At 42.4% G+C, this 19,494-nt stretch overlaps 1 protein-coding gene across 1 annotated transcript in view; it reads right to left on the bottom strand.

The window, feature by feature from the left end:
- LOC147692004 (cytochrome P450 2F3-like) overlaps positions 1-19,494 on the bottom strand; it is a 753,496-nt gene that overhangs the window by 82,398 nt on the left and 651,604 nt on the right. The window contains exon 8 of the mRNA XM_086938297.1: positions 3,904-4,091. Within this exon, the coding sequence (XP_086794423.1) occupies positions 3,904-4,091 (188 nt within the window). The remainder of the gene's footprint in view (positions 1-3,903; positions 4,092-19,494) is intronic.

The raw sequence follows: 19,494 nt of genomic DNA, 5'->3' as shown, positions 1-19,494 counted from the left end.
CTTATTATTGGCCACATGTTGTGGTTTGAACAGGTCGATGGACACAACTCGATTCTCCTTTTTATCAGCAAGGGGCGGTAGTACTTCTGTTCCTGTTCCTTGGATTGCTAAGACAGGTACTGCTTCTCTGTAAGAAGGCCCAAATTCCTTCTTCACCGCTATCTTTTCCCTGACTAGTTCCCCAATCTTTGGAATCAGGTCTTGCTGGGACAGGTGGTTTTTCTTCAGTGGCTGTTGGCTTTTGTGTTGTGTTACTCAGACTTCTTCTTGTTTCATTTAAGTCCTGTAAAACAGCCAAACGATCTTTGACATCAAAGGGTTTTTGTTCCACCACTGAAGTTTGACAATCAAGGTCTTCGATTATCATTCTAGTACCAAACAGTAATTCATAAGGAGTGATTCCCCCAGAGAATTTCTCGGCAGATTGTTAAGACTACGTTGGACACTTATTAAATGTTTGACCCACCCATCACCCGAACCTAATACCTTAGCTGTTATGGATTGCTTTATGTCACAGTTTTTCCTTTCCACTACCGTATTACCCTCAGGATGGAAGGGACTAGAATACCACAATGCAACGCCCAAGCTAACCATGGCCTCCTTGTAAGCTCAAGAGCTAAACGCAGGACCCTGGTCAGAATGTAGCGTGCCGATTACGTATGTGCCGATAAAGACTCACAAATCCTTTATAACAGTTCTGGCGTCAGCCGAGCGTTGGGGCCATAACCAAATAAATCTTGTGCAGGAATCCACTGCGACCATAATATATTTATAGTTGCCATCCCTTGTTAAGGGACCACAGGGGTCCAGGTAAACACACGCTAGTGGTTTATCTGAAATCAGAAGGGGCGTCTGTGCAGGACGTTTCACAGTAGAAACTTTCATTTTCTGGCAGATTTTACATTATAGAACGTAGTTTCTAGTTTGTTTCCTCATGCGCGGCCACCAGTATTTTTTTTTTTAATAATGACACTGTGGCGGAAACTCCCGCGCGTGTAGATGCGAGCCCTTCATGTGCTGCTACAATTAGTCCTAACCTATGTTCCATGTTTGGGATTGCCTTATCCCCCACTCCAGGGATTCGAGCAAAAGGAACATCATTCGCATCAGTTATATATGAGTACATTACTGGAAAGACGATTGGCAGGGAAAAAATGTCTGTTCACACCTGGTGGAAGCATTTTTGCAGTTACCGCCATGTGGGAGCATACACGTTTTCCATGCACTAGCGGGCATGGAAACAGTGTTGCAGGATGGTCTCCCCGGGACACCAAAATTTAGCTGGCCCAGGCTTTGCGAGTAAGGATGTACATACCCTCACCTTCTTTACAATGTAGGCCCTGTAGATGAATGCATTTTTTAAAGCTTCCAAATACAATTTAAAAAATTTCGTGTTTCTGGTCATAATTCTATCAGATAAAGATAGTCTACTTGGTTGAAATGTCACTGCAGTTTGAAGTTCTCAGATACTAAGCATTGGATTCCAATAAATCGATACCTTATGTTTGTGTGTATCCTGCCTTTCAGGATTAGTGAAATGCTTTATAATTGAATCTAGTGCTGTACGGAACACCAGTGCTACTTCAATTAGTGCTGCAGGTTTGGATCTCTGTCTACACTTGTCATGTCTCCTGGATAAATAGGTGTGTCTTAATATATTCTTTCTCTGGCCTCTGATATTGCATTTAGGTCCATTCTTAGATACAGGTGGCATATATTTGAATCTGTCATTGACAGCTATGTCTGAAGTTAACTCCTCTTTTGGGATGCATATACATGGAGTTAAATACTTGAGAAATGTAGGGTTGTACTGCATTATTGGAAATAAGACACATGACGATTTCCTTTAGGTATCAAGATTGCTTACAAAGTTCATGAGTTTGATAGTAATTTGCATTTCGATTGCCTCCCCAATCGAAAACATTCTCAAAGCAAACCCCCACTCCCCACTGAGGGCAGCAATAGTTTATAATGGTGTTTACTTCATGGAGTACCCCTTAACCCCTTCCAGGCTCATGACGAGCTGGGCTCGTCATGGAGTAGCCTCTTCGCACACTGATGACGAGCCCAGCTCGTCATATAGAATGGAAATAACGATTTCTCAGCACAGCAGGGGAATATGCTGAGCAGCCATGGGGTTAAAAATACTTGTGTTTTCTTCTACTTTACAATAATCAATCTGAACTTAAGAGCTAAAGCTCTCCTTAGCTTCCCCTTACAAGAAATATAAAACATCTACTTGTGGAGGATGTTTGGAGAAAGATAAGGAGAAGAGGTTCTGGAAAAGGAGGGGGCAAGAAGGAGAAATAAGAAAATAGAGTGGGTAATTCACACTTCATGAAGACAGAAAAAGTTCCCTACCTTTTCCTAATTTAAGTTTATCTTTTTGGGCCACCCAGAAGTGTTTATTTCCTGATAGGAATGCCCCAAGCAGGAACTCCTCAGTGGAAATAAATGTTGAGTGCAGAGGCTTGCTATCCACCACTTGGGGTCCATCATCCACTTTGGTATCGCTTTGTTCACCTTGAGTTGGCAGGGTATGCCCAGACGTGGGTCCCTTGCTCACTCTACCACTGGATTCAAGATAGCCTGGCTGATGAGGATTATGAATCCGAAACTGGTCACAGGATGCTTGTTTCCGGTCTAGGGAAGACATGGCTTGGCAGTTCGGGCTGGACTGTTCCCAGGAGGCACAGGGTCGGACCGATTTGCATATGGCCATGTCTGAACTGGGGTGGTGTAGTGAGCTAAAGAATGATGATGGATTAAAATCAGATCAGTTGACTGTGGGTGAGTGTTTTATTTGCTCAAGCACTCCGTCCATCATCCCCTTTGGTATCACTTTGTTCGTCATGAGTTGGCAGGGTATTCCCAGACGTGGGTCCCTTGCTCACTCTACCACTGGATTCAAGATAGCCTGGCTGGTGAGGATTATGAATCCGAAACCGATCCCAGGATGCTTGTTTCGGTCCAGGGAAGACATGGCTTGGCAGTTCGGGCTGGACTGTTCCCATGAGGCACAGGGTCAGACTGATTTGCATATGGCCATGTCTGAACTGGGGTGGTGGAGTGAGCTAAAGAATGATAATGGATTAAACCCAGATCAGTTGACTGGGGGTGAGTGTTTGATTTGCTCAAGCCCTCAGTCCATCATCCTCTTTGGTATCGCACTGTTTGGGAAGCAGAGGTTGCAGCAAAAGGTAGGTTTACATTTTTTTTTCACAAGCTTACCATTTCACAAAGCTTGAAACATTAAGAAAATACACACGTTGCACATCATCTGACTCTGCAACTTCACAAACCGCTTCTTTAAATCCCATCTTGTAGATGCGATTTAAAGTTGGGTTGCTGAAAGTTGTTTGAGTGTGCTTTCATACATCCTAGGTTTTAAATTTAAAAAATCCACTAATTCCTTTAAATAGAAGGACACCAATAATGAAAAAGCAATGAAAAGCATTGTGGGCTTTAATCCCATGCATACTGTCCTACTTACCAAACAAATATCTAGGAGAAAACACATACAGTGCCCATCTTTAATGTACAATGATTACTGAGGACCTAGCCCTCCTTATCATATAAATCTGGCAACAGGCCTGGGTACACCAGGTCATTCCCTAAACTGTGGACTTCAACTAGTGATTCCCTACATTGGGAGTGGTCATTATGGCCTGAATCGAATCTCCGGGTCCTGAGCCTATAGCCCCATATTCCAGTCAGGTTGTAGTGAGGGATGCCTAGAATTTCACTGTGAGAAAATGTTATTGTAGTTGTTACAATCTACAAAAGCTGTTAAACATTTGTGTTTACATACTAGTGTAGTTTATAGCTTTTCAGAGCTAGTGTTTTGAAAACAATAATTTCCTATCATTCATAAGACAAAAAAACTGAACATATCAGCAGTACCTTTTGGAACTTGTATCCTTCAAAATCTGTGTCTTGGGTCAGCAAGTGAGTGATGGATAGGGGAATGACATCACAGTACCTCTGGATTTCATGAATGAGAGCCTGCATGTATGGCATCCTAGCCTTGTGTTCAAACGTTGGACTAGTATTACCACCAAGTACACGGTCTATCTCTTCTTGAGCTTTTTCTGTGGAGAAACAGAATGTATAGTAGAACTACTGATAATCACACATCGTGACATTCTACTTAGACATAAGGCATTTTATTTTCTACACACAAGTAGCACACCATGTACTCTATTCTTAGTACCCAGAATGGTGTCAGTAAATTGAGATAAAATAGTATTTATTTGTGTACCGTTTCCAAGATTCTAGACAATAACATAGAAAATGATAATAAATAATGATACATTTTTAATATTGAAGTTTGCCCCAAAAAATACAAACAAAAAAACAAATAGAAAAAACCCATATATTAGCTCATTTTAAGTAAACAGTACAAATTATCACACAATGAACATGATACAACATGAAGATAGGTTTTTAAAAATCCAAAAGTTAAAGAAATACTGCATTTATTGAATAAAAAAACTGACTGTGAACTTCCCTATTTATCAAGGATATTTCCTCATGCTAAAAGTAAAACTACGCAAATAAACAAAAATAATGCATATCATTCACTATTGCCCTGCAAAGGAAAATCAATAATTATCTCCTAGAATATTCATATAGGCGACTTCGATGTTACATAATAGACCCTGTCCATATACATTTTCATAAAGAACCTCCTATTTTGAGGTGCAAACAGTTACAAATATATCTTTGAGGGTAGTACTTAGTGTAACTGCCTTAATGTTAGATCTATGTTTACAAAAACAATGTTTTCCCTGAATTGATGTATTGATACATTTCTTTACTTTATTTAAAAGAGCAATACCAGAAAGAGGAAAAAACACTAATTATCAATTTAGTAAATGTTTAATAATAATAGTACTATGATCAACAGTTTCTCAAAATGAGTCATAAAATATTAAAATGTGTGCACAGACATACACTTTACTATAAACATAAGTAATAGATTTCAAGATAATTCAACCTCCTGCTTATTTACTTGAGAATAACTGGATTTCAAATCTGCCTCATCCTTTGTCTATTATTCTCATTTTAAACTGTAACATTTAGGATACAGACATTCATAAAGGTATTCCAACAGTAGCGAACCCGTGGGGGATCTTTTTCTATTTATGACAAAACACAGAAACACGATAATAAATGCTATTTATGAAATTCATGCGCGATATCAGTGAAATAATTTATCGGATGCTGTTGATTTTTTCATTAGCTTTATTCAGCATGGGTCATAAGCAATGACATCCATAACCCACTGAGAGAAAACAGGGGCATATTACCAACACCTAGCGATATTTATCGCTAAGTAGGCTTAGCGGCAATTTGTTTATCGCCGTGCATCGCCGGATATTAACGCTGAGATAATGTGCTATTAGCAACCTTTATCTCAAAAGCGATAATATTCACGCATTATCGCTAACAGGGTCTTAGGCATTATATCCACCTCCCATTGGATATAATGGCTAAGAACTGGTCTGAGCAGGCGTTAGTTTTTGGAGATATTGGCTCTTAGCACGAATATTTCCATAGCTACGCCTGCCTTGCTAATAGGCGATAGCGACGTTAGCAACTGCTTTCAGTCGCTAACAGGCTGAGTATGCCCACTTTGCATGTCATTAGCGATAAATATCGCTGGCATGCACAACGGGCCCCAAACCGCTCGCTATCGCCTTCAAGCTGTCGCTAACTGCTATTAGCGACAGCTTGCTAATAGGGCAATAGAATTATCGCCACTTAGCGGCCGAAAACGGCCGCTAAAGTGGCGATAATCACATATCGCCTGCCTTGGTAATAAGCCCCACAGTTCGCACCAGGGAGTGCACCATAGAACACTCGCAACATTCTAGGAATGTACAACCAGGGCGGAAACAGAGGGGTGGAGGCAGGAACCAAAAGAGGGTAAAGCTAAGAAAGAAGGTAAAAATACAACAATATCCTAACATGATCACCTTAGCTGATGGTTTTGATTCAATACTTTTATTATTAGTAGTAGGAACTTTATTCGATTTTTTCACATAAAAATATACACTACAAACTTCCATCAAAATATATTACAGAATAATGTAAAATATACATCATAAAAACATAATAAATATAAAAATAAGCCTATTATAAAAACATATAATTATTAATGAAAAAATACCTAGAAAAGTGACCTCATTAAATCCTTGGGGCAAATTGGCTTGTGGACCCTTGGCCTAGATCTTCCAATTGTATGAAGCTTGGTTTATACAATCATTTCTGATTAAAAAGAACCAGTCCAGGGAGCACTCATATCGCAGCCATACTACTTAGTAGTGGATACAATCTTAATCCTAATACGCCAGGCATATATTGCAAGTATCTTGTTAAAGTAAGCACTATCCATTTAGTAGCGTCAGAGCTAAACACTCGTATAGCTTCTGCTGGTCGTGTGAATGACAAAAGTCAGCATGCCGGGATTATCTACCCTTTTCTGATGTGTGCATGACAAGGGCAAATGAAGCGATCGACAGATTCAGAGGTAAGGCCACACACAGGACACAATGAGGTTACAGTAGCATGCCCCCATTTACTTTTGTTGAGATGCAAAGGCAAAATCCCAAACCCCAATTGTAAATATAGGGCAAGTGCATGTGGAGGTCTAATTTCAGCCATTATATTTCAAATAAGAAAGATGTTTTAAAATCAAAAAACCTATCAGTTATAGTGCCCGGTGCTACAGTAATCAAACAAAAGACCTAAATATGATTCCAAAATCTTGCATTTAAAAGGGGTAAATCTTCTTTCAACATGGCTTTGGGATCCTCCATGAAATTCCCCAACCCCAGTCTAATCAACCACGGCCTGACCTTGCCCAGCTTCTTCATAATGGATTTGTGCTTTAGTTACTGCTACCTTGACTGGAATTTGAGTTTTGCTGGTCCATAATCTTACCCAGAACACTAAAACATTCAGTGCAGCAATATGTATAATACTGTTTAACCCAAGATCTAACCGAACTTGCACCAGTGGCTTATTTATTGGAAGACTAAATAGTAATCGTATACATTTGTTTTCTACCAGCTCTAGGCTCTTCGTCTGGTCCATACCCCACATCTCAGGGCCATAGAGAGCAGCGTCCAACCCTCCAGCCTGATGAATTTCAATTGCAGGAGAAATGGGGTGGAAGACAGATCGATTGAGTTTCTTAACAACTGCAGTATATACATGCTGAGGTGCAAGATTGCTCTTTTGATCTGGGCAGACAATGTCAGACAATGTCAGTTAATCTAACCCCCAGATAATCGAAGACCTTGACCTGCTCTAAGATATTTGAGCCCAGCCTCAGCTTCCCTTTAAAAGATCTATGAGGGTTAAAAGCCATACATGTAGTCTTTGAGAAATTAATCTGAAGGGCAAAATAATTGCAGACTGTTGCAAACCTATGTAAAACATTATGAAAACACATTGGAGTTTTCAAAATTAGCAGCGTATCATAAGCAAAGAAGAGACAGGGGTTTAATCTACCCACAAATTTGGGAGGATCACCCCCACAATCAAACAATGCATTGATTAGCCCATCCATATATAAAGTCAACAGTGTTGGGGCCAAAACACTGCCCTGGCAAACTCCTTTCAAAACACTTATATTTCTAGTAATGTCGCCACCTTTGATACACCTGACTTGTGCATAGTTTTCTTGGTGCAGATTCACTATAATTTGTAACAAGCCACTGGGCAACCCGAGATCCCTCAGAGTGACCCATTGTTTAGCTTGATTGATGGATTCGAAGGCGGATTTAAGATCCACAAACACAACATAAAGGTGTCCTTTATGATGGTGACTTCCTTCCATATAAGCAAAAAGTATCAAAGACCTGATCCAGAGTGTTTCTGGAAGCCCTAAACCCGGCTACAGATGAGACAATATGTTACTTTCCTCAATCCAGGTGTGTAGATGAGTCAAGATCAGTTCCCCCCAAAACTCTGTCCGTTGTCTGTAAGGCTAATTGGCCTATAGTTTGAAGGATCCTCTTAATCCCCTTTCTTGAATATTGGGATCATTTCAGCACCCTTCCATGTCCCTGTGATGTCCCGCCCCATGAGCAATAGCTTTAAAGACTGAATGGAGTATAAAACTGTTGCATCCACCTTCCACATACGACTGGAGACATAGGTGGTGAACACGCTTCACTTTATACGTAGATGAAAATCTGTGTCCGTACAGCCAGACGCTGAAGCTCCTCTCCAGTTCCATCCACCCTCAAAACATCTGTATGTCATAATATTGTGACATCAATACAATCCTTCCTCTTATAGGATGCTGCCAGCATGAGCACCTCAACAAACCTACACTATACATTATAACACATCCCCTTCCCTGCAGCAATTTAACAAACAATAAATTAAGAATGATCCCTTTCCCACATGGAAATTATACAAACCCACAAGGGGTGCAAGCTCTTCTTTTCCCACACAAACCACTGACACATGGGAAGCTACCACCTAGAGGGAAACAAAACAAAAGGACACTACACAATACAAAAGGGAAAGATACACAAGAACTCTACACAATGCAAACAAGAAAGGTACCTATCCACCAAGGAGGCCCAACTATCCACAAATAGAGTCCTCTCATTAGCACAGTGGCTTGCGACACCTCTCAACCTTCACCTGAATATTCCTTGTATCTTGGCCAAACCTGGCAACCTGAGCTTCTCTGGCTGTCTCCTTCTCACTCACACTTTCTGTACCCACTTGAAAGTCACCATCATCCATTACCATCTACCCTGAACAAGACCCAGACCTATTGTCTCTCACTAGGTGACCTTTACCTTCTTTCTGGAATTGGGCTATCCTTCTCAGATTCCACGTATGACCATTGTCCAACTTTACCCAACTTCATCCAAAAATGTTCCCTCTGTAGGGACCCCTACATTTTGGCAAGCCTGGTCTCACACTGCCTGGTTTAAACTTCACCCAGTCGCCCACACCAATCGTGCCTGCCCTCTGACCACCATTTACACTTTTTCTCCTTCTCTCTTCATTCATCCCGCACCATGAAGGAACCAACTTGGTACCCGGTTTCATACCCCTCATCATCTCAAAAAGGAGTTTCCCAGTGTGAAAATTGGGAGTGGTGCGATATGCCCACAACATGTCTTTTACTGCCTTTTGGACACACAACCCTGCCTTGCTAGTTAATTCCATGGTCCCTTTGATCAAATGGTTCACCCTTTCCACCTGACTGTTTCCTTTAGGGTTGTATAATGTAGTACAAAGGTGATTCACACAAATCCCTTCCAGAAATCTCTTAATCTCATAGGAAGTGAGCTGAGTGCTGTTTCGGTGACTAGTTTCAACGGTATACCTTCTATTCTAAATATTTCTTCCAGCATGGCAATGCTGGACTTTGGGTTCACATTCCTCATAAGCACAACTTCAAACCACCTTGATTTGGCATCAACTAGTATAGAGGCAAATCTCTCCTGTTCTGGCAAAAATTTAAATGGCCCAATAAAATCTAGGCTGATCTTTTCCCTCACACAATCTGCTTCTGACACGTGTTGTTGAACCCCCTTAACAGCCATTCCTATTTTCAACCTCTTCTCTGACTTTTTACATTCCATACACCACTCTACCCAATGCTTAACCTCCACGCCCATCTTGAGCCACCACAAATTTTCCTTCAATCTCTTCAGCGGAATGGTGTGTCACATAAGGCCTTACTGTACCAATTGAACAAGTTTGTTTCTTACTGCCCCTGGGGGTACAAACCTCTCACAATGAGTTTGTCCCCATTAAACGACAACTCCGCAACCACTTTATGATATGTTTTTATGGCGTCAGAACTTCCACTTCGAACTCCTCCCTTTATCATTCTCCTAACAGCCTTAAACTCCTCATCCTCCCTCATTGCTCTTGTCCACTCTTCCATTGACATTGACCCCGCACATCCTCCACCACATCCCAAACAACCTCCTATGTGTCCAAGTCACTTTCAACAGTGGCTTTATCTGGCCACCTCAACAGGCAGTCTGCAACTCTATTCTTCCAACAGGGAAGAAACCCAATAGTATAATCACAATCTTGGATTTTGAATGCCAACCTAGCTAGACGTCCTGAACAATTCGTTGTCCCATTTAGTCCCAACGCTTTTGGCAAAGGTTTGTGATCTGTCCTGGGAACAATCTTTGTTCCTCAAATGAAAGTGCGAAAGCAATTGGTTGCTCCTGCAGCTGTCAGTGTCTCACACTCAATGACAGATTAATTCCTCTCGACATCTGTCAATAAGCGGGATGCAAAGACTACAGTCCTTTCCACCTTACCATGTAACTAGGTGAGACCAGCTCCAGAGCCCACAAGACTAGCATCCATGGTTAGCACAGTTTTCAAATCGCATTGAAAAGGAATCAGTAATTCAGCATTAAAAATATCACACTTGTTTTCCTCAAAAGCTGCTTTCTGAACTCAGTCCCCTTCCTCAACAACTCCATCAAAAGTTCAGATTTACCTGCAAAGTCTCTCACAAACTTAGAATGAAGGAACCCAGCTTATCTTTATCATCAGGAGTCTCAGCATTCACTATGGCATTCACAAGATTCATTTTGGGTCTCTCTCCTCCCCCCAGAAATGAGATACCCCAAATATTTAACCTCTTGCACCAAAAATGTACACTTTTCTTTCCGCATCGTAAGAACTGCTTCCAAAAACTGACACAACACCTCATGCAGACTGTTATTATGAGTCTCAATACTGTCCTCAACAATCAAAATGTCGTCTTGAAAGAAGACAACAGTTCTAACCTCTGATAACACCTTGGAAATAAGTCTCTGAAAAACACTTGCTGCTGACAACAAGCCAAACAGCATTCTGTTAAACTGGTAAACCTCCTCTGATGAATGCAGTAAAATGTTTAGAATCTGGGTACAAGCTGATCTGATGGTAGGTGGTCCATAACAACATTTTGATTCCGACTGTGAAGTCAGTCCAAACCCATCTTGTTCTGGAAAACAAGTTCAAATTGTTGCAACACTGCATTCATGTCTCTGTCATCAACATCATGATTCGATCAACAGCCTGGGGATTAACCACAATATTCAAATCATATTGGTGTGGCCATCCCAAAATCGGTGGACCATCACTAGCAACGCATATCTTTTCATGAGTATGGCAGTCCATGAGCTCAATCCTGGCACTCATATAACCCATCACCCAAATAATGGCCCCCTGGTAACCTTTCCACACCACATCAGTGAAACACAACATCCTTCCAGGCCATACTGAATCAAACAAAAGTGTGGGTGTGATGGTGTGGAGGGATCCGAAATCAACCATAAAGGGCATTTTGACCACATCCACTTGTAAATACGCTCTGGGACTTGTTCTTATATTGGATTCCACATCCTTGACATCTTCCTTATTAGAGTCATTTATATCAGAACTCTGTGTTACATGATGTTCTCTGCTTCTTCTATCAAAGGAACCTTCCTGTTGGTTGCCTTGCAGATGCATGCAAAGTGGCACTTATTCCCACTGGCACAGCACTCCTTGCCAACCACATAACAATTCTTTGATTCTCCCAAATCAAAACTGTTGCACATCTGTTACAAAACTGTTCTGCCCTTTTACTTTGCGCTTATAAAGAGTTGGTGGTTCTAATACCTCCCCTTTTCCAAGTGTTGTACCAGGAACACCAAGTAGTTTTCTCCTTACTGGAGCCACAAGATCAGAGTCGCTGAGCACTTCTGCTACCTCAACAGTTCTTTTACTGTCCATATTTTGCATCTCCTTCATGGATTTGTCCGATTCCTCTACAGTCTTGGCATCCTTTAACTCCTTGCATGCTCGTGACGGAACCATTCCGTCACGAGCCACGGTGGTGCTGTGCTGGTGATGGAATGGTTCCGTCACGGCCCGGCCGCCGCACCTGCTCTGCACTGATTTCGCACCTGCGCGGAACGTTTTATTGAGCGGGCGGGCCATGACGGAACCATTCCGTCACAAGCACAGCGCGCCCGCGGCTCGTGACGAAGTGGTTCCGTCACTAGCATGGTGGCGCTCGCGGCCCCCCTCCCCCCTAGCGCTGCGGCGGAATTACCGCCGCAGCCAAGGGGTAAACGTAGGATCATTGGCACCCAAAGTTGCTCCTGCACAAGTTGATCCCTCATAAGCTCCTCTGTCATAGGCCTAAATCTGCACTTTGTGACCAACTCCCTTAACCTGGTCACAGATTCATCTGCTGATTCATTGGACCTCTGTGGTTGTGTGTAGAATTAATGTAGTGGCATGACAATGTTCACAGTCAGCAAATTGTTTTTGTAGCTGCAATTTTGCTTCTTTGTAAACAGCCTCAATCACACCACCATTCTCTTCCTACACCTGTGGCAAATATTAAAAAGATGTGTTGACTTTCTATGTCCAAACAGCCAGTCAATAATGCTTTGTTTATGAGGGGCCAAACATGTGAGCCTCCAAGACCTACCATATAATTTTCAAAAGACTACAGCCAATCTCCCCAATCAATTGGTGGATCTCATTGCTGTATTAAAAAAGAAGGTGGCATCAAAATCGACAGGCTGATACTCATGGTGACCTCTTAATTAGTAAGTTTACAGGGAAAAACACTATAACATGTAAAAAAAAACAGGTACACAATGATAAGAAAACCATGAGATGGCACTGCAGGTTAAACTTCCAGCTTGTAGACTCTATGGTAGGAGGTATTATCCTATACAAAGGTGCTGTTGTCAACAGAGAACCTCTCAAGAACCAAAGCATGTCTTGAAAAGGCAGCACGGTCAACTCAAGGTAAGGAGACTCACTAAAGTGTGTTTCAGAGTCGCGTGGTCCTGGCTTGAGCGCTTTAGACTTGGGGTATAAGCAAAGATACTCAAGTAGGCTGCTAGGAGGCCGCTTGGCCTATCCACACCGGTAATACTCGAGACAGAGCGGACCAGTAGAGCAGTGCACATGCTGCGCTGGGAATTCTTGAAGCAGTGCGGACCGGTAGAGTAGTGCTCACACTGGGAAATTAGCCAATAAAAAAAAAAACTATATTAAACAAAGCTAAATTTGGGGCTGGGCACCCACAGGCAACAGGAGACACTTGTGTGGGGCATCATAGCGACAGTAAAAACAAAATGTTAATGCAGGATCAATCCTACTGCATTGGTGGGTATCTGCAACACAGGGTTTCTCTGCAGGCCACAACGTAGAGTGAAGATTCATAAGCTTCTGGCTGATCCGATTCATAAGCCTCTAGCTGATCCTATCCTCGTCACCAAAAATATATTGTAATCACCTTCCATATATGACTGGAGGCATAGGTGGTGAACATGCCTCACTTTATTTGCAGATGACAACCTGTGTCCATACAGTCAGACACCGCAGCTCCTCTCCAGCTCCAACTGCCCTCGACCATTAGTATGTCACAATATTGTGACAACAATATATTTCCTCCTCTTACTGGATGCTGTCAGCATGGACGCTGCAACAACCCTACACAATACAATATACCAAAACCCCCATATGTTAAGTTCAGATCGTTAGAAATCTCCAGGTATTCAATCTAACCCCGGTGCTTTGCCTTTTTCGAAGCTATAAATTGCAGCCACGGTCTCTTCCCAGGTGAAACTAACAAATTCCCCTACCTCTGTCTGAAATTAGATAATGTAGCCCATTGTTGGTGGTCTCATTGTCTATCTCCCTTCCTTCCCTTGAGTATCATTTCAGGATATACTCTTTCCAGACATGTGGTTGGATAAAAAAAGTCTTCTTCCTCAACCGTGTTCACTGCTCCTTTAGTGAGTAAATGCCAGAATAAATGGCGATCTTTCATTCTGGACTCCTCAACTAGGGAACAGCAATTCTCTTCCTCACAACTTTTCTTTGCCTCTGACTGCATTTTACTATAAGCTTTTCTTCTCTCTACTATAACATTGCTATTTCCAGTGTTCACAGCTATGATTAATGCTGTTCTAGCTTGTTTACCATTCCTGGGGTGAGTCTTTCCGCCTAACTGAGACTGTTTGACACTATCTAAAGAAGTAACTCTTAACGACCATAAGAAGTAGGGAAAAACTAATCATAGTTCTTAAATCATTACAAGCAGAATTTCCCAATGCAAGGAGAGTTTGGGTTACCTAGGTATAAAAACTGGCTGGAGACTCCTCCCCTGAAACTACATAGGGGCATTTAATCCACCTGTCATTTTTGTAGTAACAATGGGCAAAGCCACAGTACCAGTGTAGTTTGTCAAATAAGGAGTATCAACTAACCCCATGACCAGGGCATTATTGTCACTATCGTGTCTGGCTATAACTGCCATTTCAAACACTTTAGGCCACAAATCTAGATCGACCATTATATGATCAATCCTACTTTGTGTATTAAATGTCAAAGTTGCGCCTGGATCCAAAGGTGTCTGCCTGTTGCAAGCACGTACACCATGAGTTTAAGTGGAGGACAATACTTTTTGGCCAGCCTTTGTGCATCTCTTAAGGGGAGGTATCTTTATTTTCTTTATGCCTCTTGCTAGCTCTTCCTCTTGGACAAGATCCTGTAAAAAGTCCACTGCTGCATACGTAACATTAAGGTCTCACGCAAAAAAGAGGTAGTGGCCCTTTTGTGAATTCCCAAGGAAATTGGTCAAAGTCAATATTGTTGCAGACTCCTTATTCTGATTAATAAACTGGTTTTATATATATATATATATATATATATATATATATATATATATATATATATATATATATATATATATATATATATATATATATATAAATTAGCCTGATTGTTAACTTCCCTTTTAGGGATATTAGGTCAAGACCCAGTATGTCAGCCGAATCAATATTTAGCCTGCAGAAGATACGGGCCAAACTTGTCTTGAGCCAGATAAGAAACCCATCAGCGGGTTGGCCTGCAGGCGGTGGTCTAGCTTGGACACTAAAGCTAGTGTACCCCACCCTGTGGATCATTTCAGTCATAAAGGTTTCCTGAAACAGGCTTATTGGATGCCCATCCACTAACTTGCCCCAATTAGAGTCAGATAATTTAGACCTTAGCCCTGCAACATTTTACGAGATCACCTTAAGTTATTACTCAGTACTTGGGATCTCCTGGATTGAAGGGCCCTCTGATATCTTATCTCCTCCTGAATTTAAATCTGGCTCATACTGTACTTGGTGCCAGAATGGCCTTAGTTGTGAGCTGATTGGAGTGTTATCTCTATGTGGAATAGCTCTCGGTGAACAGTGTATTAGTTCTATAAATGTAAATCCAGTATTTGTAAAGCGCACGGCTACCCGGAGGCATCCCGGCGCTGGGGGTCGTCGGGAAGATTAAGCGAGATATTGGCCCGAGTCACATGGTGCTGGGCTGACCTGCAGCTGTTGCCGGGGATCGACCCGTTAGCCCCAGCGTCCGGTGTCAGTCGCCCTGGCCGCAGTGCCACATCTCTTCCCTAGAGGGCATCTCCTTCCATTCAGCATTACCTATCTGGAGTCAATCTAAACTATCAAGATCAGAGCGTGGCTGAAACCTATTACAGGTAGCTATTGCATAGGACTCTTGGCCCCAAGGGGTATTCTAATTTAGAGGGCCACTTACAGGCGTGATTGTGTGAGTGTGCATAAAATGTCTATAAAAGTAACCCAATGGCATATTGCCAATCCCATATCCAGGGCCCTGCCAATGTAAATTATCACCGCAGTTAATCCGTTTTTCAGCAAGGTCTGGAAATCTTCAATTGACCACAATACAATCACCAGGTATATGTTTACAAGAAGGTCCAACTCAGCCCACTCTTCTAACTTATAAAATATCTTGGAAACTAGAGTTTGTGTAATGAGTGTTGCATGGTAACCAGTGGCAAACTTTATTTTTCAATTGACCCGTTGATTCCTTTCTGTTGTGGGAAACATTAGTTAAAATGTCCACATGGGGGCAACACTCAAGGGGGAGATCCAGCCTCACCTGATTGGGGATGACTTGTGTTTCTCTGTCTACTTGAGTGGGTTACCCTGGATTTGTTCTTTCGCTACCTCTTTGTTGGGCCGAATACTCCATACCCTGGATCCTTTTCTGTTACATTGTCCTAATTTAGGTGTGAATCCTGAACCACTTCCACCCCAGTATGTAACCCCTTTTACAAGCGGTAGTGGGGAGAATAGGCTGAGCAGCTATGAGAGACTGATTTCGGGTCTGAATGTTTTGTCTCTCAACCTCCCGTTCACCTTCAGATGTGCTATAATTCCGTAGTCAGGCATCTCCAGGCCCTATTGCACTCTTATACTATCTATTCATTTCAGATGCGCTAGCACATAGTCCTCCAATTTGCCAAGTCTATCCAATAAGTGTGACCGGCTGCTTATCAATACATACTCAAATTTACTTATTATAATATTCAAGTTCAAGTTTAATCGTAACAGAGTTTCAGAAATAGGCGTCGGCGGTAAACTCTGCATCGCAAGTTTGCAGAGATTTGCAATTCTGTGCCCCGGGTCAGTGTGAACTTACGCAAAAACTCTGTGCTCCGCTGCATGGCGGAGTTTACTAGCGGCCAGCCTCAGTTTTGTTTTCAGCTTCACCCCACTAGCCACATCTTTGAAAGCCCTGCTTGCGTGCTTATTGCCAGGCCCTGCTTTTAAAACTTGAATCGGGTGGTACACAGCTCAAAAAACAGACAAAGTTGTAGCTCCGGTAGTTTCCGATGTCTCAGTGGCTAATGTACTATCTGCACCCAGTCATAAAAAACACTCCGCAATTTGAGAGCGAGAGAAAAGAAAGCTTGAGAGTGAGAATCTGATGCAGGAGATGTTTAGACGAGAGATGGAAAGAAAGTGAAGAAGAGCGGTGAAAGAGAGAGTGAAAGGGGGAAAGAGAGACAGCAACAAGGGAAAAAAGAAGCGGATAAGATGAAAGGGGTTGGCATAGAGTGGGGGCAGTAGAGAAAAGGAGAAGAAGGGAATGAGTGAAAGAAGGGAGCAAGTGTGGAAAAGGAGAATGCATAGGAGAAAGAGAGCGAACATGTATGTTTCAGGTTGTGCAACACTAGGAAGGTGACTGATCCATCCTTGAGTCCCGGACATATTTGGCAATTACCTGTACTTTAGGAAGCAGCAGTGAAGCAGGGCAATGGTTAACGACTCCGTAAAATAGCACAGATACATGTCTGAAGGTAAAACATACTATTCACTGTAGACCTTCGTCTGTGTTGATGAATGGTTCACTGCTGGTAGTCACTGCTGCAGGAACTCTGTGGCTCCTAACTTGAAATCGTAATTCATGGCAAAGTTGGATTTTAAATAACAATTCTGAGAATGCCACTTTTAGGAAGTTTGTGAAATTAAGGACGTAGGTCCTTGGGGCGTAGGGTCAGCTGGACCATATAATACTTTTTGAGACACAAGATGCCAGCCCTACACTTCGTTTTTTGGAGCTCGTGAATTCAATTCAGTCCTATTTCTGGATTTGTTTGGTACAATCTATTTATACCCTTTGCTTTTTCGTTTGTTCATTAGAAATTATTTTGCATGAGAAAAACACATCACATAACCATTACACATGTACATAAATTATAACATTACACATAGAAACAACATTTAATTCAATAAACATTACATATACATTGCACATCTATTGTACAGCAAATATTCAATCTTTGCGTGGTATTGTACATCTACCATTTGAAGGATAAAGTCACGTTCAAGAGGAGATGAGGAAGATTTGACTAAACGTGTTAATCATTGTTGTAACACATTATTGTTGTAATTAGTCCAACAGTTAATTTCTCCTTTCTGTCGACGCGTTTCGAACTCAATATGGGCTTTATCACTTTTATCTGAAAATTGTGTGCAAAAGAAAAAATTAGGGCTAGGTCGGTGCATTTATGACCCATGTGCAGTGATTAGTGTACGCTACATAGTGAAAGCAGACCATAGCGCAGCCACAATCTATTTTTTGGATAGGATATTCTATTTTTGTTCTCCGCTTTTCTGAAGCTTGTTCAAACACTGCCAGTTTTGACCATGAGTGATGCCGGAAGCAATATCCCTGTTGTGGAGGAATTTGATAGAAATAAGATCGGAGATTACAGCCGAAAGCAATTGGACTATTTTTGCAAGCAGTTGAAAGTCCCTACCAAAAGTTGCAAAAACAAAGGGGAAGTTATCAAATCTCTGGAGGCCTGATTAGCAGCCAGAGATCCCTCTGATGCGGTGGTGGTACCGCCAGGCGAAGGGGAGGAGGAGGTGCCAGTGAATGGGCCCGTGTCTCCTCCCGGTAGCAGTGTTTCCTCTAAAGGTCTTTCCCCTGAAGAAAGAGAAGAAAGGGCGAAGGAACGAGCCTACAGCATGGAAATGGCAAAACTTAAGATAGATGGGCAGTTGGAGATAGAGAATGCAAGAGGAAGGAGAGAAGTTGATATGGAGATCAAAAGATTGGCGTTCGAAAGAGAAAAGTTCGCTTTTGAACGTGAGAAAATGGTGAGGGAGATGAAGCTCCAAGCGAAGAGTTTAGAGTCGAATCCCTCTGGTGGCAGCATCCCATCTGTGCCTGCAGAAAGTAGGTTTTATTTTCCCAAAGATGTGATCAAAGATTATCATAAGAATGAAGATATTGGAAAATGGTTTAAAGCGTATGAGTTAGCATTGTTGGCCCACCGGGTCCCTGAGAAAGATTGGGGAGCGGGGTTGTGGGGTCGCTTTGTGAATGAGGGGAGAGATACCCTGTTAGATATTCCTATGAAGGATAGGATGTCGTATACTCATATGAAGGATGCTTTAATGTTGAGGTATGGCCTAACCCCAGAGAATTACAGACAAGCTTTTAGAGAATGTAAGAAATTGCCTGGTACGACGTGGGTTGATATGTGTCATATTTTTGCAGAGCCATGGATGGTTGGGTAAAGCGCAGCAAAGTGGAAAGTTACAAAGCTCTTTATGATTTGTTTGCTTGGGAGCACTTGTCGAATAACTGTTTTCCAGAGCTGCGCCAGCACCTTATTGATAGCAAGATATCCAACCCTAGAAAACTTTCTGAGGAGGCGGACCGCTGGGTCAGTACCAGGGTCCACAAGGGTCCAGTGGGAGACTCAGCCAAAGGTGGGCAGGGTCCCCAGCAGAAGAGTGGGGGGGAAAAGGGTAAACAGAAGGAGTCTCAGAAAGGGCCCCAAAGTAATCCCCAAGGGAACCAAGGGAAAGGTTCCCAGCCTCCCCCTCTGAAGAAATCCGGAGCCCCGACAGGTAAACCTGTTCATAGGGGCCCAATGACCAGCTAAGTTTGTAAGCAGGTGGGACATCGTTATTACGATCCCCAGTGTCCCATGAGGGACTCGAATGCACCACCACGTGCACCCCCCCCTTTCAGTTGGCGAGTGTAGCCCTGGGAGGGGAGGAGATGGTTGCCCATGGTGGGAGGGGTCCCGCAGAGATGTCCCTGGTCTCGCTAGGAGACATGGAAATGGTCCCGCCACCTCCTCTGCCTAGTAACACTAATAAA

Source organism: Lissotriton vulgaris, chromosome 9, assembly GCF_964263255.1.
Source record: "Lissotriton vulgaris chromosome 9, aLisVul1.2, whole genome shotgun sequence".
Taxonomy (NCBI): Eukaryota; Metazoa; Chordata; class Amphibia; order Caudata; family Salamandridae; genus Lissotriton; species Lissotriton vulgaris.
Note: the sequence above shows the minus strand (reverse complement) of the source record. Positions and strands in the feature narration are given on the sequence as shown.